Source organism: Talpa europaea (assembly GCF_964194135.1).
Source record: "Talpa europaea genome assembly, chromosome: 13".
In the NCBI taxonomy this organism is placed as follows: Eukaryota; Metazoa; Chordata; class Mammalia; order Eulipotyphla; family Talpidae; genus Talpa; species Talpa europaea.
The window spans coordinates 3,228,597-3,250,228 of record NC_140080.1 but is presented as its reverse complement, the minus strand read 5'-3'; the positions used below and the strand labels follow the sequence as shown (position 1 = coordinate 3,250,228).

At 39.0% G+C, this 21,632-nt stretch overlaps 1 protein-coding gene across 3 annotated transcripts in view; it reads left to right on the top strand.

Annotated features, from left to right (window-relative positions):
• Positions 1–21,632, top strand: part of TBCK (TBC1 domain containing kinase) — a gene marked incomplete at its 3' end in the record, with an annotated part of 123,915 nt that overhangs the window by 88,421 nt on the left and 13,862 nt on the right. For all 3 annotated transcript variants that reach the window (XM_084251938.1, XM_084251937.1, XM_084251936.1), the window contains 2 exons: positions 8,730–8,905; positions 11,984–12,143. In XM_084251938.1, the coding sequence (XP_084108064.1) occupies positions 8,730–8,905; positions 11,984–12,143 (336 nt within the window). The remainder of the gene's footprint in view (positions 1–8,729; positions 8,906–11,983; positions 12,144–21,632) is intronic.

The following is a 21,632-nucleotide window of genomic DNA, read 5'->3' as shown; positions in this document are numbered from 1 at the left end:
GTGATTCTTCTTTCCAAATATATGAAGGCATCCACATTTTCCCATCATGATCAAGTTGTATGTACTAAAAACACTTGTAAATATGATAGTAGGTGAACACAAACTATTTTAATAATTACAGTCTCTGCCTCTAGACATACAGGTAGAGGAAAACAGCTACCTAATTATATATATATTGAGAAACCTCTATACTGCTTTCCACAAGGGCTGGACCAGTCTCAATTCCCACCAGCAGTGTAGGAGGCCTCCCTCTTCTCCCAGCCCTCGCCGGCTCTTCTTGTTTCTGGTCTTTTCACTGTAGGCCGTTCGCACAGGTGTGAGATGGTATCTTCTTGTGGTCTTGATTTGCATTTTTCTGATGATCAGTGATGGTGAACATTTTTTCATGTGCTTGTTTGCAGTCTGTATGTCCTCTTTGGAGAAATGTCTGTTTATTTTTTCTACTGACTTTTTTATTATTGTTGTCGTCTTTTTGTTGGGTATCAGTCCTTAGTCAGATGTCTGGTATCCTGTTGCACCCAGCTGCTACACTAGCCGTCCTACTGTCACTGCAAATAGCAACGGTAGGAAAGCAGAGGGAGGATGGCTTCCCAAAGAAGGAATCTTTCTGGCAGCTTTTACCTCAGTAATTTCAGTTTAAGATTTCACTTTGACCTTTACTTCTTGGTTTTAATACTATTTTCATCCCGAAACTACTAAAGAATTGCCAAAAGAGTTATTTCATCTAGTGCCAATATCTTTTTCATCTACTTTTCCTTAAATAGCTAAGACTCTGCTTGAAAATTCTGACCACAACTAATTTTTTTAAGGAAAAAAATAAAGGTATGTAACTGATGAATAGAAAAAAATGGATTTTTTTTAAAGTGAATGTGTTTTGGAAACAGAGTGTGGTCAACAATGAATTTCTTTATTAAACTTTGATCACCATGTTTATCTACTGACACTGGGATAACTTAGTTGCATGCATGCCATGAATACGCAAGAGTTTTCATGTTCTTGATTGTGAACACATGTACTAGCCCAGGATTTTATGAAATAATTCAGATTTTTATTTATATCATGTTAACTGCTTATATACACTATTTTCATGAAGTAAGCAACTGTTTATTGAATTATCCTCAATTTACAGAGTATGCGTTAAATATGGATTAAATGAGTTTAATGTAGATAAAATCTTTAAAATACATTTTTATACATTTGAAAGTCAAATATAAATGCCAGGTTACAAAGCTTCGTCTCAATAACAACACTGCTTTTTTTTTTTTTTAAAGATTATTTATTTATTTATACAAGATTGATTGATTGATTGATTGATTTATATAAGCACTGGGTACAGTCAGAAGCGCGGGAGGGTGAGAGAATTCACCAGAGCCAGAGCGGGGAGCAGAGCAGGCAGAAGGACCGAAGTACACTGCTGAGGGGAGCAGCGTGCGGCAGGAGAGGTCTGCGCGCCATGTGGGACCCTCCTCCAGTGGCCGGGGAGCAGCCGGGGATCAAACCGGCACTGCAGAGGCTGCGGACAGCTTCGCAACCCAGCGCTCAACCGCTGCGCCACTGGGGAGGCCCTCAATAACAACACAGCTTTTTATAGTTTAAACAATTTTGAATTAATACCACAGTACATTTTAGTTTCCGGGTACTCAGCTACATTTTATTGCCTCTAAACCCATCTCTGACACAAGTATTTTTATCCCTTTACTAGAATTAAGGAAACTCAGAAGTCTATTTTATAAAGCCAGTTAACTTGAAAATTGCTGTTTTTCCAGGTATATAAATGCTATGTTTGTCTTAGTCATTGAAGCATATATATTAACAAATGCCTTACTCTATGTAGTTTTTCAAGTTTTATTTTGTAATTTTCTCCTATTTCCTAGTGCCTATGTTTAGATACACTTATGCAATCACTACATACCTGCTCTTCAATAAATTTAATTGTTTTTATGATAAAGGAGAAAGAAAAGCACAGTTACGTGACCTTTTTTTTTTTTTTTAAGATTTTTTTATTTATACAAGCTCTGAGTACAGTCAGAAGTGCGGGAGGGTGAGAGAATTCACCAGAGCCAGAGCGGGGATCAGAACTGGCAGACGGACGAAATACACTGCTGAGGGGAGCAGAGGGCAAGGCAGGAGAGGTCTACGCACCCTGTGGGACCCTCGCCGGTGGCCGGGGATTGAACCGGCTCCGCAGAGGCTGCAGGCAGCTTTGCAGCCCAGCGCTCAACCGCTGCGCCACCAGGGGAGGCCCTATGTGACCTTCTCAACAAATTATGTTGAGAAGAGAATCTAAATCTGAAAGTAAACTAAACAGTGTCTGATGAAATTATTTAAAGCAGCAAATTAATTGAGTAGATGCTTAGCTTTGCATCTATTGTCTCTACTGCTTCTGTTGTAATTGTTTAATGACCTCTCTGTAAGCAGTCTGGAATTATGGAATAGTCATAGTAGGTACAATTTCAATGAAAGATCAGTATAATGTAGCTGAATATTTTCTCTACATATAATTTACCTCTGTTTGTAATTTATAATAGTCTTATTATATTTTAATATCTTTACCATAATCATGAGGATATCAGATTACGCAGCTTGCTATTCATATGCAAGAGCTGCATTAGAATTCCTCCACAAATTCTTAAATTCTTTGTGATAAGCATCCTACATCCTAAAAAAAGGAGTGACTACAAGAATATCACATTACTGTCTCAATTACATGTAGACTGAACATAGAGAAGATCATCGTTGTACAATACTTTGTATTCATGTGACTAAATTATCCTATTACCAGAATGTTCGGCTCTTACCCTTGAACACCCACCTTATTCTCGGCCTCACTACACTTTTTCTTCTTTCTTCCCCTGACAAAATTCCCAGATGACTCTTTCAGTCCGGATCTCACATGATCTCTAATCAGCTTTCAAAACACTTATAAAGGTGGAAGCAGATCTTAATCAATAGAATGACTTGCAGCACTGACGTTTTCAAGGCAAAATAAATCAGCAGGAAGTTTACCCAAAAAAAATCTTTGTTCCAGGCCTCCTCGGTGGCACAGTGGGTTGAGCACAGCAGAACAGTGCTGTGAAGCTGTCCACAGCCTCTGCAGTGCGGGTTCGATTCCCGGCTGGCCAGGGAGATTCCCACAGGGCACGGCAGACCTCTCCTGTTGCGCCCGCTGCTCCCCTCCACAGTGCTTTCAGTCCGTCTGCCTGTCCTGCTCCCCACTCTGTCTCTGGTGAATCATCTCACCCTCTGCGCCTCTGGCCTGTTCCGCAGCTGTTGTATAAATAAAAACTAAATCTTTTAAGAAAAAAAAACTTTGTTCCCTCCTAAATGTCAAGATTTTTTTTTTCCATTGAAATCAGTAAAAGATTGACTCAGAACATCTGCAGCAACCAAGTGTAGTTGCAGGTGTGCGCGAGTATCAGCATGGCATGTAGGGTGCAGGAGTGCGCGAGCATCAGCATGGCTGCAGGCACTGTGGCTGCAGCAGGAGCTGAGAGTGTCACTCTTCTCCATCCTGAAACTTAAAGATGTAAGCAACTTTGCTTCAAAAGAAGCTATGGGAAGGAGTGAAAGAAATGTCGGGAGAGATTAAGAAAAACCCAAGAGAAAGATAATTTTTTTAAAAACGTATTTAGTTTTACTTTTCATATCCTTTTAAAAAGAATTTGACTGTTTCACTCACTTATCAGGCACTGATTGAGCACCTGCACCTTGTGGGCACGGGCTAGTGGAGCTCCTTTGGGGGTGCAGAGTGGGGCTTCCCCAGCCCCCGGGTCACAGCAGAGTGGGCTGCATCGTCCCACATGCCTTGCTGACTGAAGTGCATGAGCAAAGGTCACCGTGAACAGATCTATGATTCAGATGAAGAGAAAAGATCACCAGTGTCCCTTTCTGTCCCCATTACCACCACGCAGTTTATTTTCCAGTGTCGGTTGTTACTTAAAACAGACCCCTTCAAGGGCGGCATAAAAAGATCATTATCATTTTATATAAACTTCCTCTCCCACAGCATATCAGTTCCAAATTTTGGGTGTAATTTAATTCAACACAGCAGAAAACTATTTTGGCACATGAAAATAATGTATTTGGAAGGGATGGAACACGTATTGACTTGTTTGGAAGAGTATGCTGAAGCAAAAATCCATTGCAAAATAAAACTATAAGTAAAGAAATGTAACAAATGAACTCAAGGAAAATTCTTCATTTCCAGGTCATGAAGAATTTTAAATTAGTGATGCGTGTTTATTGTTGCTTTTTCTCATGACCCGTTTTCTCATTCATTTTAAAAAATTTAATTGTTTTTGCTGCAGCAGTCTGAGGCTGGAAATATCTCCACATTATATATCCCATCACTATCTTTTATAGCATTTACTTTTATCCTTTTTGTGAAGTTGCCCTGGTAAATCAATTTCATAGTTGTACTCATGGTTTCTGTGTTATAGAAATTCCTGGTCTTTCATCATAAAATGAAAGATTAATAAATGCCACTTTCTGAAGGCACAGATTGCAGTGCACACCATCTCTTCTGAGTGGAGAGGTGCCATGTAGACGCAGTGAGTGAAACAGGGCAGAAAAAAGCCCACAGTCAGACAAGAGTCCAGAATGACTGACACTGCATGATTTCTAGAGTGTATTGTATTGAGCACAATGGGGGAGGAGTGGTAGTTTGGAGAAGAAGAGGCAAGGCTTGGGTGGGAGGTTGCAATTAGAAGGGGGATTCTAGGAATGTCACTTTTTTTTTTAAGATTTATTTATTTATTTACTTACTTACTTACTTACTTATTTATTTATACTAGCACTGGATACAGTCAGAAGCGGGAGGGTGAGAGAATTCACCAGAGCCAGAGCAGGGAGCAGAGCAGGCAGAAGGACCGAAGGACGCTGCTGAGGGGAGCAGCGGGCGGCAGGAGAGGTCTGCATGCCAGGATGTCATTCTTGATGGAAACACAAAAGGAGAAAGTAAATCTGATTTGTGGCCATCTTTGGTGAAAACAGCAGTTGCATGCTACAGGGTAGAGTGTCCTGCTAAGGACTGGCCCCAGCCCACGGTTGCACCCTCCAGGGATGCGCCCACACCCCACAGGCACCAGGGCTGCGCTTTGACACAGGATGAGCATATGTATTGGCTGCCAGAGTTATGCTGGGGCGAATTTTATTCCTTTGCAACCTGATTTAATTTGTTATTCATTTGGTACAGCTCCTGTGGCAATATTTTTCTACCACTAAGTCTATAAAACATTTTCTTCATGAAAAGTGATGGGCACAGATAGTGTGATTCCAGCTTAGAGTAACCATCTGGGATCTTACACAGAGATCTTCTTTCTGCAGCCTCAAAGTTCAGGAATGTCATTTCATGTATCCATGACATTCCAGGGTATTTAAAGAGAAAGGATTCTGGCACAGTTCTGCAGAAAGGCTGCAACAGGGACACAGTTGTTAGATGTGAGATTCAGTGAATGTGATGATTTTCACCATCCCAGTATAAATGATTATTTATATAATTTTAAAAATGCGTTAACTATTTCTAGTCATCTAGACATCAAGTTCATATATAGAGTTTTTTGTTTTGTTGATTTCCCCCAAAATATCAACTCTAGTATTTGTCTATTTTCCTTCATTAGTATATTTATTATTACTAAATTATGTAGCCTGATTTCCTAATATTGGTTTGTTTTACTTCTATTTTGTGTTTTCTTTATATTCACACAACTCTTCCAATTCATTAGAGTGCATTTTACAGACTTTAGGTAGCAGCAAATATCTTCAGTTTTTCATATTGATGAAAAGAAAGATGAGTAGTAACTAGAAAGGCATTGGAATTTCATTTTATCAATGTCTATAAGCCATGGGGGTGTTTTTAATAATAAAAGTTGTATGATCAGAGTTTATTTTCAACTCAAAAGGCATTTCAAGATGGATTAAAAAGGATGACTTTAGATGAAGAGTGAGCAGAGAAAAACAGAGTAGAGTGAAAGACACCAGCTTCCCTACATCATGAACAAGAGAGAACCTGAGAGAAGGCCATGAGTCAGGGAACTCATTCAGGAGACATTATGGTGGAACTTGACAATAGGCTAGATGGACATCAGGAATAAGAGAGAATGAAGAGTCTACAGTGACTTCCCGATTTCTGTCTTGGCTCACTGTCTTGAAGTTAGTGCCAGAATTCATGACAAAAGGATATAGGAAGAGGGCTTCCCTGGTGGCACAAGGGGTTAAGCACAGCACTATGAAGCCATCTGCAGCCACTGCAGCACGAGTTTGATCCCCGGCCAGCCAGGGAGCTACCCACATGGCACAGCAGACCTCTCCTGACTCGCTCACTACTCCTCTTAGCAGTGTATTTCAGTCTGCCTGTTCTGTTCCCCACCTCTGGCCTGTACCCCAGTTCTTGTATGCAAAAATAAATAAATCTTTAAAAAAAAAGAATACAGGAAGAGTGTTCTAGACACTCATAGTTGAACTGCTATGGTGGTTATGTAGGAGCTGCTACCTGTGAGATCAGACGGTACAGGGTGAAACCCTCTTAGTTGCAGGTCCCATGTGCAGCAAAAGACTATGCAGGAGTCCTCGCATTAGAACGTGGGCATCTCAGGCTCAGGTGGCGTTGCAGAGCCATCCTACCAGGAGCTGGGCAGACCCAGCAAAATGCCTGTCTTGTGACCAGGTTTAGTAGTAGAATTAATACTCCCAGATAGACTTTTCAGAGGGACACAGTATATTGAAACGTGTGATCTTTACCACTAATACTGCTAAATAAATTCTCAGCCTAGGTAGGGAATAGAACACAAATTTTTTTAGGTAGTTCTCAGGCAAATTGTTTTCTGGAATTTAAACAACGAAGTTTAATATACATTTTATATGCAGGCTCTTGGGCAGAACTGGGCAAGACATTTCCAGAGCTATTCTGTAGTTGTCCTAAATTTTTGTCCATTGTCCATAACAATTGTCCATGAATTTATAACCTCAGTCACACAGGAAAATGCCAATGTCAGCGATAAGTACAACAAAAGTTGTACTGTGGGAGATTTATGGGTATGCCTTTATGTGGAAATTAGACAATGAATGATAATAATCATGTAGAAAACAGTTTCACAAGGGAAAAGCTAGATTCTGTGTTTTAATCATTAAACAAAGTAATAACTTACTAATCTCTTAAAATTAATTTGCAGAACTGGCATGCATGCCATTAAAGTCTTTACTGATACATGATCACAAAAGTTCAGAAAGTTATAGATTTGTGAGTGGTTCCTGTCTCCTTGTTCTTACCATTTCACCTGGCAATTGCTATTTCCTCTGAAAAGCTCCTCACATTTGATGTATTTGATTGGGGCCAATGCCAAGGTCAAGTCTTCTTCATCAGGCAGGGCACACCTGTCATTCAGATAAAAGCTCTGCTTGGAATGCCACTTTCATCACGAAAAGCAGAAGTAATCAAAGTTCTTTATTTTATCTTCATAAATGTGCAACCTCATGTGGAAGCTGGGAAAAATACCTGCAGAGATTGCAATCTAGTGAAAAGGAGATGGAAGCGTTGATTGTATGGCTTGCTGATTGTAAAGCTCTCTAATCTTCCTGCAGCGCTTTTCATTCCAGGATGTTTAAGTAGCTTTAATTCCTAATATTAGAAAATTAAAATTCCTAATGCCTATTTTTTATTAAGAACCATAAATCCATAAAGCTTAGCAATTTCCATTTCTATTTAAGAGCTAATGAAGTGAGAGAACAAGTGCTTTACTACTAAAGAATTTGGGGTGCAGGGAAACCCAGAGATGAGAGCTGACATTCATGTTCCAGTTGAAAACAAGTGTTTCTCAGAATAAGTCTGTCAGATAAGTGATACATATACTTTATTCTTACTAGTCTAGAAATTCTAATTAGAAATTCTAAGTAGGTAATTCCACAGTGGAATTAAGAGAATAAATGGGATAATAATTAGGCTCAATTTTGAAAAATTATTAAGCATATAAATGACATGTTTCTTTTGAATCTGTGTGTTTGCAATCAAACGAATTTTAAAAGTTCTTAAATTCTCAAGATATACTAAAAAGGTTTTCAAGAGAGACTACTAATGAGCACTGCTTAATATATTTTTTTAATTGAGTGGTATTGCGTTCTCCTTGGGACCATGACAGAAAATGAGTGTAAACAGCCCTCAGTCTGAATCAGTTTTACAACCATAGGCCAGTGCACTGGTTTGATTGTTTGGAGTTTGGTTTTATCTACTTTAAGGTTGCTACATTGTCAATTTGGTTTCCTGTTAAAGATATTTTGCTCTCAGTCATCTCTGAGAATCTAATTTCCACTTAACCATGCATCTGTAACATAAGTTATAAGAGCCCCATGCATGTTTCAGAACCAGATTCTTTAATTGGTATGTGTACCGAGTTACACAGCAGTTTCTCACATTACCAGCATTGTAATTAATGTGATTTACAAGAGTAATTATCCTTGAAGAAAAGTGAAATGTGCCCCCCAGGAGCTGTTTTTAAAGATCCAGTGTACCTGTAAGGAACAATCTGCCTTGACACTATCACATTTGAGTCAGGAGCTTATCCTGGGCAGGACAGTGCTTCCTACACGGTGGCCTCTAAGAACGTAAAGCTCAGTAAGAAGGGCTCCATTACACAACAGACTGCCGGGAGGCCGTGTTCTCTGAGGCTACCCTACACGGCCTGTCGTCTTTCTCTGTCATATTCTCAGCATTTGTGTTGCTTGTACATTTTTTTCAGCCAAGAGAATCCATCCCATTAAATGACCTCAAGTCCGAAGTATCACCCCGGATTTCGGCAGAGGACCTGATTGACTTGTGCGAACTCTCAGTGACCGGCCACTTCAAAGCACCCACCAAGAAGACCAAGTCCAGCAAGCCAAAGCTCCTGGTGGTGGACATCCGTAACAGTGAGGAGTATCCTTCATAGCTCGGCCTCCTGGGGGCGCTCTTGTTCATAGTGCTTGCTTCCTTGCTTTGTCTTAAGGGCATGTGGTGAAAGCAATGAGCTTATCTGGGCTTCCTCTGAATTCAGTAGCTCTCAAGCTGGATGCCAGAGTGCACTTGCATGTTGTTTCCTGAGATACTATTACATACCAGAGACCTTAAAATGTTTTCCAAACATCAGAATTTCTGATTCTTTTCTTAGTTTTTGTGTTCCTCTGGTGTATATTGCTGTTCTTGAGGGCATTTAAATCCTTCCAATGTAGATAAAGTATGGGCCAAGATGACGACTAGTTACACACTTGGTCTTCCTCACAGCCTAGAGCAAGAACTTGCTAAATCCTAACAGTGAACTGTGCTTATTTCAATTTTTAGATTACTGGTTTATAGAGAACACGTTAAAATATTTTTCACTGACATTTTACTATTAAATGTGCCATAACTTCTGATTTTTTGGGCATCAAAGTATGAACACTTACAAAATATGAATAGTTTGGTCTTTCCCCTTAAATTTTCATCATCTGTCAAATTCTCAGAGAGCATGCCTAATTATACTGTAGGGAAATGATTCCAGACTTTGACAGAGCAACTCCCTTGTAAAATAAAATCTTTCTTAGAAATACAGTATATGGATAATGGATTTTGGCCTAGTTAATTTTCTTCATAAATTGACACAATATTTACTAACTAAAGCAAGGACTAGTGGGTTTAGGGTCTCTAACAAGCTCTTACTAGCATAGGTAAGCTTTCACTTGCACATTTTCAACCACAAGTTTTGAAATGCAGTTTTTAAATATTTACAAAATCCGTGAAATAATCCACAGAATCTTAGATTACTGAAAATAAAATTTGAGAGCTTGCTATTTCAAATGTTACATCCTCATCTTTTGATAGAAAATTACTATTCCTATCTCTGATTGTTAGTGTACCAGAAGTTACTTGGCACAGTAGGTAAGTAGACTCCCCAGAGAAGCTTACTATTCCAGGTTACTGGGGATACCCATGTTCTAGAAGTTTTTGGTTCTTTTTTTTTTTTTTAATGTTACTTCAAGTTTAAAATTCTTAAAAATTTTTCACTTCTTGTTTCTTTCCCCCCTCCCCCAGTTATGTTTATTAAGGTTGTACAAACCTTGCATTTGTAACCTTGCATTTGTCCTAGGGGTTATAGGTTTGAACCTGTATAAATGTATGCTTTCATACCCTGCCCACCACCAGTGCCCCGGTAACTCTCCACCATGCTCCACTAGGCCGCTCCTACTCCTCTCCCAACCTGCTCTCCCCTTCTGCTTTTCAGTCAACTGTCCAGGATTTGTTATGCATTTGGTTTTGTCTGGTTCTTTGTTTTGTTTCTCTGTATTCCACATTATAAGTGAAACCATCCAGTATATTTGTCTTTCTCCTTCTGAGCTATTTTGCTTATCATTCAGTTAGTTTTTTGGTTGAACCATTAGTCATAGTCTCTCATAAAACTATCAAAAACATATAGCAATATAAGGCCCTATTTTAATTTTAAAGTCTGTTGCTAAAATGGTGTATGAACATACCACTCTTCTGATACATCCTTCCAAATAGTTTAACTAAATATTTAAAATTTAAATATTCATACAATTTGAAAGTGACAGTAAATCCAAGTGTTTCCGGAGCTCATAGTCTGTTATTTTTCAATGATATTCTCCTTTACTTTCTGCAGCATAAATATAAGTAAAACCACAGAAAAAACAGTTAATGTAATATAAAGAATATAAAATATTTAAAACATTAAGATATTTTATGTGAAAAATAAATGAACAGTAAAGACAATATTTATTAAGTACCAAATGGTACAACATTTTGCATTTAATACTTATTAAGTAGGGTAAACAGAAAACACAATGGCAAGGAAGTAATCTATGGGTGAGGGAAGCAAAACAGGAGTCAGATTCATGCCCTTTTTAATCTCTGTAACCCTAGCACCAGCTTTGGCACCTGACAGTACCCAAATACTCAGAAAATATTTATATGTGGAAAAAGGCAGATGAGAGACATAAAGTCCCACAGCCTCTTACATCCTCTGAAAAGTTATGAAACAGCAGTAGACAAGTGATCCATACTGATTAGTCATTGATCCCCCCGTGACTTCTGAGGTCTCACTCAGAAGGACTCAAGTGAGACTTCATATCGTAAAATTAGAGCAGGCTGGCCATTGTCCTTTGTAGCTTTTAGTTTTGATTTTCAAAGGACAGAATCTTTTGATTCTCAACTTACATCAGATAGCCATGTTCCCCATCCCAGCCACGATCCTGTTCGTCAAGGTTATGGCACGTCATCTAATACAGACATAGCAATTGAAGGCCCCCTCTCATCACCAACCCAGTGAGGTCCTTTGAGGCAATAGCATGGGGGTGGGCCTGCTTTTGATACTAGAAAAGCACTAGAAAGCCATGTTACCAGTTGATAAGGGCTGTTTGATAAATACAGAAACTCACTCTGGCCACTGGTTCATACTGACAGATGCAGGTACTTTTGCTGAGAACATTTAATTTGTTAGGTGCTTAGCTTGTGATATCAAAAAGATTCATTGTAAGGTATGTGCTTACTGAAAATAAAAGTGCTCTGAGGGTAACTGAGAATCCTGAATCAGTGTAAATGTTTGAGAAGGTCACACTCACGAAATCTGCCTATGATCATAAATTTTCTGTCCATTCTGGAAGACTTATCAGACAATGTTCAGTGTTAGTGTTTATTCTGTATTCACTTTTTAGAAATTTTCATTGTAATTAAACAATATTACCATGAAATGCTTTCATTTAAAGAAAAAGAAATGATGAAGCAATACCTGACTAGAACATTTCTAAGGTAAGATGTGTTGTCTGCTATCATCCTTGAAGAGCAGAAACTTCAAATTTCTCTGGTTTCCTTTAATGAGAGAGACAGACAGACAGACAGAAGTAGGTTTTTGAAAGATGAACCTATAATTTGGGACAATTGAGAAATTTTCATGTCAGTAAAGAATTATCTCGCGCACACACTCAAGTCTGCACTAGGATGTTTTCCTTAAACTTTCCTTCTCAGTTTTGTCCGGGGCCACATTTCAGGCAGCGTCAATATTCCATTCAGTGCAGCATTCACTGCAGAAGGGGAGCTGGCGCAGGGCCCCTACGCTTCTCTGCTCCAGAGCTTCAGGGGCAAGGTCATTGTCATCGTGGGCCTCGTGGCAAAGCACATGGCAGAGGTGAGTGCAGAGCACCCAGTTACCTGCCTGACACACGCATGTCTTTATTTCTCCAGGAGTTGGTCACAAGCCAAGTAAGTTTTAAATACCTTTCCTGATAAAGATTTTAAGTTTTCTTCCGAGTGTTCATCACCAGGGTAATAGTAAACCTAGAAAATCCAGGCGATAGCCTAAGTTATTTATCATTTTTGATGTTTTTTTAATTGATTCCTGAAGTTGCAAGGGGTAGCTTTAATTTGGCCTTGATTGGAGGCTGTAAACACTGGTCATGATGGAGTTTTTTAGATTTTGGGGGGCTTGTTTACTATGCACCCAAAGCTTTGTGTCCTGTCTTACTGGCAGATCCCCTGTGTTCCTTTGCTCACCTCCCACACCTTTGTTATTAGTCTTCTCAGACATTAACCACCTCTAGTCAGCCTGAGGGCTTGTTGCGACCTTGTCTGTGCAAAGATGCTGTATAAATGCAGGGTCTTTTCAGTCCACCTGCCTCAGGTGCTCTGTTCTGTTCCTACTAGCTGTTTTAATTTGGGCAAATTATTTAGCCTCTAAAATCAACAATTATTCATTTATTATATGGGTAAATATCAATAATACCTACCTCTTAGCATCACTGTGAGGATTTCAGTATATAAAGATTTCGGTGTATAAAGTTCAATGCAGAGCCTGATACTCGTAAGCACTAAATTAAATTCAGCTTTTTTATTCTAGTACTAGTATTTGATAGATGTGAATTTAGTAAACACTATTTGATGTGTGAAGATGCTTTAGATGCAGGACAGAGCAGGCACCTCTCCCTCCTGCTCCTCCACAAGCAGAAACTGAGCAGTGCTGGGTTCGGGAGGTGAAAGCACCGTCACTGTCTTCCTCCTGGCTGGGGGAGACCAGCTACCCGTGGTTCTCCTTGAGTTTCACATTAGCTGGGTTTCTTCATGTTCAGCTTTTGTGATATGGAGGAAATCCTCCTCTTTTCCAGGTTCGAGTGTTTTTTCATGATTGGATATCAAATTTTGTCACATGCCTTATGTGTATCAATCGAGGTGCTTATATGTATTTCCCTGCTTTCCATGAGTGTGTTGTATATTATACTGATTGATTTTCATATGTTGAACTACTCTTGCATGCCTGGTGTAAATTATACTTAGCCATGGTGTATAATATTTTTGATATGATACTGGATTTAGCTTGCTAGCATTTTGTGGAAGATTTTTGCATTGGTATATATCAGGTATGTGTGTTTGTAGGTTTCTTTTTTTATAGTGTCTATGGGTGGCTTAGATATAAGTGTAGGATTTGACATAAGTGTGCTTTCCTCTTCAATTGTTGCACAATTTTGAGGAGGATCAGTGTTAACTAGCCAGAAAAATTAGGCAAGAAAAAGAAAACTTATACAAATTAGAGTGAGAACCAGTTTCCCAGGAATGCCATTGAAAGTACCACCAACTGGGTTACTTGAAACAATAGAAGTTGTTGTTTCAGCGTGGAGACTGGACATGTCACATCCAGGTGGAGTTGTCCGCCCCCCACCCCCACCCCGAGACTCTTGGAGGGAAACTTCCCTGCTCTTTTCCCAACTTCAGGATGTAGCCGCAGTCTTTTCTATTTGTGGCCGCATCGGCTTCCACCTCTGTCGTCACTGTATGTCCTCCCATGTGTGTCTATCTCTTTGTCTCTTCCCTTCTTGTAAGGATGCCACTCCCAGTAGGTTAAGGGACCACTCTACTCCACTGTGGCCTCATTATAGGTACCTACCTACCCTCTTTCCAAATAAGGTCCCTTTCTAAGGTTCTGTGTAGAAAGAAAGAAACTATTTCAATCTGCAGTTGGTGTTACCTTATCTCTAAATCATCCTAAGAATTCACACACACGCGCACACACACACACACATAATAAATGAATTGGCAAAATTGTAGGATATGAAATCCACACACAAAATCCATTTTATACACTAACAGTGAAAATTCCAAACAGGAAATAAAGCAGTTCCAGTTACACTAACATCCAAAAGAATAAAATACTGAGGAAACAACTAAGGAGTGAGACTTGTACACTAAAAAGTATAAAACGTGGCTTATATGTTGACATGGAAAAACATTCTATGTTCATGATCAGAGGATTTAATAGTAACGCGACAGTACTACCTAAAGTAGTGTGCAGATTCAGTGCAATCCCTGTCAAAATAGCAGTACCATTTTTTGCACAGAAAAACTCACCTAAACTTCCTATCAAATTTCAAGGGGCCCAGAATAGCTTAAACAATCCCCCAAAAAAATAGAATTTGAGAAGTTACCTTTTCAGATTTCAGAACTTAACTGCCAAGCTACAGTAATCAAACAGCGTAATATGGGCATAAGGATAGATATACAGACCTTTGGAATTAAATTGAGAGCTTAAAATAAACTCTCACATTGATGAGCATTTGAATTTTGACAACAGCACCAAGACCATACAATGTGAACAAAGTAGTCTCTTTGGTACATGGTGCTAAAACAACAATATTGACATGCACAAGAATGAAATTCAGTCTTGCCTTACATTATCTACAAAAATTAACTTAAAGTAGGGCCTCCCCGGTGGCGCAGCGGTTGAGCACTGGGTTGCGAAGCTGCCGGCAACCTCTGCAGCGCAGATTCGATCCCCGGCTGCTCCCCGGCCACCGGAGGAGGGTCCCCCATGGCACGCAGACCTCTCCTGCCACCCGCTGCTCCCCTCAGCAGTGTACTTCGGTCCTTCTGCCTGCTCTGCTCCCCCTCTGGCTCTGGTGAATTCTCTCACCCTCCCATGCTTCTGACTGTACCCAGTGCTTGTATAAATAAATAAATAAATAAATAAATAAATCTTTAAAAAAAAATTAACTCATAGTGGACCAAAGAGCTAAAATAAGGAGCTAAAATTACAACATTTACATAAAAGAAAACAGGGACAAATCTCCATGTCCTTGGATCTGGCATTTCAACAGAAAGAGAATCAAATTTAAAAATGGACAAAGGACTTTAATAGATATTTCTATATGCTAATAGAATACTACCACTCCACACTCAAATGTTGGCAAGGATGTGGAGAAATTGGGACTCTGGTGCATTGCTAGGGGGAATATAAAATGATGTGGCTTCTGTAGAAGACCTTTAGAAGACATTCAAAAAGAAAACAGAATTACCATATGACCAGCAATTCTATTCCTTTCGTATGTACCCAAAAGAAATGAAAACAAGACTTCAAACAGATAACTGGTACACAGGGTTGAAAGCAGCATTGCTCACTGCTAACAGGTAAAAACAACCCAAGAGTTCACTGATAGATGCTCGGGTGAACAAAACGCTCTCATTATACAATGGAATATCATACAGCCACAAAAAGGAATAAAGTTCGAATACATGCTGTGATGTGGGTGAACCCTGAAATAAACCAAACACAAGAGAATTGACATTCTGTGACTCTGCATATATAAAATTTCTAGAATAGGCAAATTCACAGAGACAGAAAGTATTCTGTGCTACCAGGTACTGGAGGAAGGATGAATGAGAATGTTTATTTCTGTTTGGGGGGAAAAAAAGGAAATATCTGTTATGATGGTTTCACAGCATTGTGAATATGCTCAATGCCATTGAATTGTGCATTTTAAATTGTTAAAATGGCAGATTTTATGTCCTATATGCTTCACCTCAATGAAAAAACAAGTTCTAGGGCTTTATGTGTTCAGATATCCACTATCCCCAGTTCACAAGAGCCTTGCAATTTTTGGTGAAATGCTAGTGGAGAATCTTTCATAAGTGCTGTTCTGATCAGGTCTCATCCTTTTCCTATGTGAATAAAAAAAATGAACTAAAGAGCGCATAAGCCAAGTAATAGCTATTCTTCCAAGTTGAAGCCAGGGCACTGCAGCTGGCAGCTGGCAGAGTCCTGTTTTGAACAGATGAAGACAAGCACAGTTAAAAGCTGTGAGAAGAAAGCATAGGTGCCAATTCTAGTCAGGGCTGTTAGAAATTATCTTAGCAAATGTTATAATTTTTATGTCAAACCCATATTTGCGGATGTTTTGTTTACAAAACAGTAGACAATGATTATAATTTTCTAGCTTTACATCCACTGATAAGATCTGGTAAAAGAGCCAGATGGAAAATCCAACAAATGAAGGTAATAAATGAAATAGAATATTACTCAATTTAAGAAAAAGGCTCTCAATATTGAATTTAACAAGTAGTAAAATATCATTGAACAACTCCACGAAAGTAAACGAACCACTTGTCTGGTTTGTGGCAGTATTGAAGCCACTTAGTTGACACACAAATAGCCAGAATGTCTTTTGTATAATACAAGGTGAGGGAATTTCTCTACAACAACCTAGTTTATCAAATATATTCTCTAAAGTCACATAGAAGACAGACAGGTCTGAGAAATACTGCTCGTTAATATATCTCAATAACTATAATCAAAAGATATATGGCATTTTAATTATGTATTATTTCCTGCTATTACAATTGATTAGCAGTTTATTGCTATGAAATAGTTTCTTTACAATTACCACTTCATAAGCCTTTCGTTTTTGGCCTTGCCTGCCCAATAAACACATCAGGAAATCTTTAGAACCTGCCATTTCTTATCTAAAGAAAATATTGCTTTTCCAGAACGGTGAGTGGCTGGTGGGGGAGTGGGTTAAAGGGAGACTACAAAAATGTTAGTTTAATTAAGGCCCCTTCTAGAGGCTTCTGTGTACTTCTAGTAAATTTCACCTGTCAGTTAATCTTTAATTCTCTTTTACCTACGGGTTAAATAAAACAGTGAACTATTATGTAACCAAGAACATCCAGATATTTGGTGAACAGCTATATGTCAGCCTCAGGGAAGTCAGGTAGTCTCACGATGGTGAAGTGGACACTGTGGGACGCATTCTCCCGCTCCAAGGTGGCTGTGTTTATTTCACAAGCCGAGCAAGCATATCTGTTTGCAGGGTTTATAGAAATAGGAAAACCTTTGTGTCAAAATAAGAGCAAAGTCAGTTGAAGCTTTCATAGTATCACACTGGAAAAATGGCCAGATCGCACTCCCGTCTCATCGCAGAGATAGTCATCTTTTTAAGACTCATATGAGAAACTGTATCTTTGACTGTTAAACTAGAATTAGGTTTCCTGGGTATCTAAGGAAAACAAATAGGTGTATACAAATAGCACCATAAAAGATACCACTTATAAAACTGAAACATGCTGAATTAGTCTCAGAGATTGAGTGCATAAATCTGAGAATTAAGGCAGTAACTATTCAGAACAATAGGGGGCAGTGGAGATTGGCTACCATCCATTAAATGAACACTCCCAAATGGACATGGCTGATATTCTTGAGCAGATTGCTCAGATTTACAGGAAATTTTGACTTTTAATACTAATCAAACAGGGCCTCCCCGGTGGCGCAGCGGTTGAGCGCTGGGTTGCGAAGCTGCCCGCAGCCTCTGCAGCGCCGGTTCGATCCCCAGCTGCTCCCCGGCCACCAGAGGAGGGTCCCACATGGCGCGCAGACCTCTCCTGCCGCCCGCTGCTCCCCTCAGCAGTGTACTTCGGTCCTTCTGCCTGCTTTGCCCCCCGCTCTGGCTCTGGTGAATTCTCTCACCCTCCCGCGCTTCTGACTGTACCCAGTGCTTGTATAAACAAAACAAACAAACAAACAAATAAATAAATAAAACATGCCTCTATATAAAATAAAATAAATTTAAAAAAAAATACTAATCAAACATTGCCACAGGAGATAAGTATGGTTTGTTCTGAGGCCTGGAGCAACCATTATCTGCAATGTTCTACTCCAACCTGAGGTCAGTTTCATGTACCGCAGTTTGCCAAAACATGGTGGATCCACCTTTTTCCTAGAAGTAAATTATGTCTAGGAAGAATGATGACTTAATCTAATAGCATGCTTTAATGTGTGACTGGATTTTTTTTTTTTCTCCTTCTGAGAAATGAATGTAGTGGGATTCAACTCCAGAGCGCATGATGGGCGTCAGACTCAAAAAATGCCAACATGGACCACAGCAAAATGAAACTCAAGCTGGTGTTTCTCTGCTTTAGTGAGTCCTTAAGGAAAACTGTAAAGATTATATTGCTGTTAATCACAGAACCTTGTATGGCTTTAAAAATAATTCTCTTCCTAGATTGTATTCTGTGGTTATGTGGCCACTCAGGTTTCATCCCTACCTAGTGCATCACATTCAGCACATTACTGAAGAAAGTAATTGAAGAATTCTTTGCATTTCAGCTTTTTCTTGAGAATGGTGGGAAATATTTGGAACCTAGTAGGAAATAGTAGGAAAATAGTAGGCACCACTCATCCTTTTATTCTTGATATAAAACTTGTGCTTTTTTTCTTGTCATCAAAAGAAACATTCATCTCAAGCAACTCAATAGAAAAAAAATAAGCAACACAACTTAAAAATGGGCAGAGGATATGAATAAACACCTTTTTATAAAGACATCCAGATGGCAAACAGGTACATGAAAAGATGCTCAACATCACGAATCATCATGGAAATACAAATCAAAACCACAGTGAAATACTGCCCTGTACCTGCCAGAATGGCTGTTATCAAAGAGAAGAAGTAATAAGTGGAAGAGGATGTGGAGAAAAGAGAATCCTTGTGCACTATTGGTAGAGAAGTAAATTAGGGCAGTCATTATGAGAAACAGTATGGAGGTTCCTCAAATAATTAAACTAGAACTTTCATGCGATCCAGCAATTTCGCATCTAGATATGTACCCAAAGAAAAAGTAAACACTAATTCAAAAAGATACTTGCACCCACATGTTCATTGCAGCATTATTTACAGTAGCCGAAATATGGAAAAAGCCTGTGTGTTCATTGATGAATGACTGGATACAGAAGGCAGGGTGTGTATATGCAAAGGGAATATTATTCAGCCATAAAAAAGAATCAATGCCATTTGTGACATGAATGGACCTTGAGGACATTATTCCAAGTGGAATAAATCAGACAGAGAAAGACAAATACCATATAATCTCACTTACATGTAGAATCTTAAAAACAACTGCAACAACAAACGTGAACTCATAGATAACAGAGAATACATTGGTGGCTGCAATAAGTGGAGATTGGAGGAGTAGGAAAGGTGGTCAAAAGTTACAAACTTCCAGTTATAAAATAAGCGTGAAAGGGATGTAATGGTAGTAATGTGTGGTGACTATGGTGCTATATTGAAAATTTGAAACTTACTGAAAGTAGATCTTAAAGTTAGCATAAGAAAAAATTGTAACTGTGAGGTCATGGCTGTTTACTAGACTTACATTAACTAAATCAGTCCACAATATAGACACATATCAAATCATTCTGTTGTACAACTGACATTAAAATAATGGTATATGTCAGCTCTGACCCAATTTTTCAGCTGTAGTCCAAATTAAGGTCAAAAGTCATAGGCACCACTTTCAAAGTAATTAGAACCTAATGTTGGGAAAAGGTATACACTCAAAATATATAAAGCAAAACAAAAGCAACACATGGCAAACATGGTATGAACAAGACATCAGAGCCATGGAGGCCTTAGGCAGAGAAGACACCATGAGGATTAGCTGCAGACTGTGTTACAGATAAAATGTAGACACAAAAGTTTTGACTCCAGACTGTTCAGTCAGCCATGAAAAAGGAGTGCATAAAGTTCCTCTTAATTCAGCTTTGTCTCTTTGTGCCTCAAATTTTCAAACTTATGGGATAAAATATAGGACTCCAATTTTGCCTCAAATGTTAACATGTAATATATATCAGAATTAGATCTTTCAAGAACTCAGATACTGGAATATTCAAATTCATAGTATAAGAATTATGTTTATGGGCCTTCATGGTGGCACAAGGGATTAAGATGCAACCTATGAAGCTGTCTGCAGCCATTGCAGCACGAGTTCGATCCCAGGCCAGGGTGCTACCTACATGGCGCAGCAGACCTCTCCTGACTTGCCCGCTGCTCCCCTCAGCAGTGTATTTCAGTCAGTTTGTCTGTTCTGTTCCCCACTCTGTCTCTGGTGAATCCTCTCACCCCCCCACACACACACCTCTGGCCTGTACCCTGATTCTTTTATACATAAATAAATAAATCTTTTTTTTTAATTTTTTTAAAAAAGAGTTACGTTTACTGTGTTTAAGGCAATAAAGGGCAAATATTTTATATTGGCAGGAAACTGAAAACTATAGGAAGTGTCATCACAGAATTAAAAAACAACTATATAGAAATTTTAGAAAAGAAAGTGACTAAAGTTTAGAATTTAATGACTGAGTTTGTGAGCGAATTACAAGCAGATAAAGAGAGGTTAGAGGGCCTCCCCAGTGGCGCATCGGGTGAGCTGTGAAGCTGTCTGCAGCCTCTGCAGCACGAGTTCTATCCTGGCCGGCCAGAGAGCAACCCACATGTCATGGCAGAACTCTCCTGTCTCGCCCGCTGTTCCCCTCAGCAGTGTCTTTGGTCCGTCTGCCTGTTCTGTTCCCTGCTCTGTCTCTGGTGAATTCTCTCACCCTCCTGTGCCTCTGACTGTACCCCGTTTCTTATATAAATAAATAAATCTTTAAAAAAAAAAAGAGAGAGAAAGGTCAGAATATCCAGGGTGCAAAGGTATAAATATATGGAAAATCCCAAAGAAGAGTAAAAAGAGGAAGAGCAGAATCTGATTACCCCAAACATTATTATTAAGGGCATGAAGAAACTGGAGTAATCATTCACTCGTGCTGGATGTTAAAGTTGGCACAACCACTTTGGAAGACATTTTGGCAATCTTAGTAGAGAATGAAGATATTTATATGCAGGTTAATTTGGCCTGCTTTTGAATGTCAGATATTTGCCTAGTATGAAAATATCTATAGCTACATCCTGGTGATTTCTTTCCTTGTTTATGAGCACTGGAGATTATTGGATACCACAATACATAGCAAATAATATTTATAGCAGCATTGTTTGTCATAGTCCAAATTTGGAAATAATCTAAAAATTCAAAAGTCCAGCAACATAGAAAAGATAAATATGTTGTGGTTGATGCAATGTAATACAAGAAAGAAGAAGAAGAAGAAAAAGAAAAAGAAAAACATTCATCTGAGAACAAGGCAGTTGTGATAAGCTGTGTGTGCTTACTCTTTTCTTTAAGATAAAACAAAAACATTTGAAAAGAGCTAAATGCATATATTTTGAACAACATTTAATTGAGAAATTTAGACAAGAGAGGATATTTCTCCCAACTCTGTGACTACAGTGTGAGTCACTGATGACCCTACTTATGGTATGCAAGGAATCAATTTAAAATATGGCCTCTATTTTCAATGGAAGATAATCAGACTTATAATAAGTAAAGCATGCCATTGCAGCTATTTTTAAAATAAGATAATAGTCCAGTTGTGTTCATTTACATTCCCCTGGAGGCCAAGGTTACTTGACCTTTGGATGTTAGACTGGAAATTAATTTGTCCTGTGGTAACATGAGGCTTCTCCCTCGCCTCCCACCCCATCACTTCTGG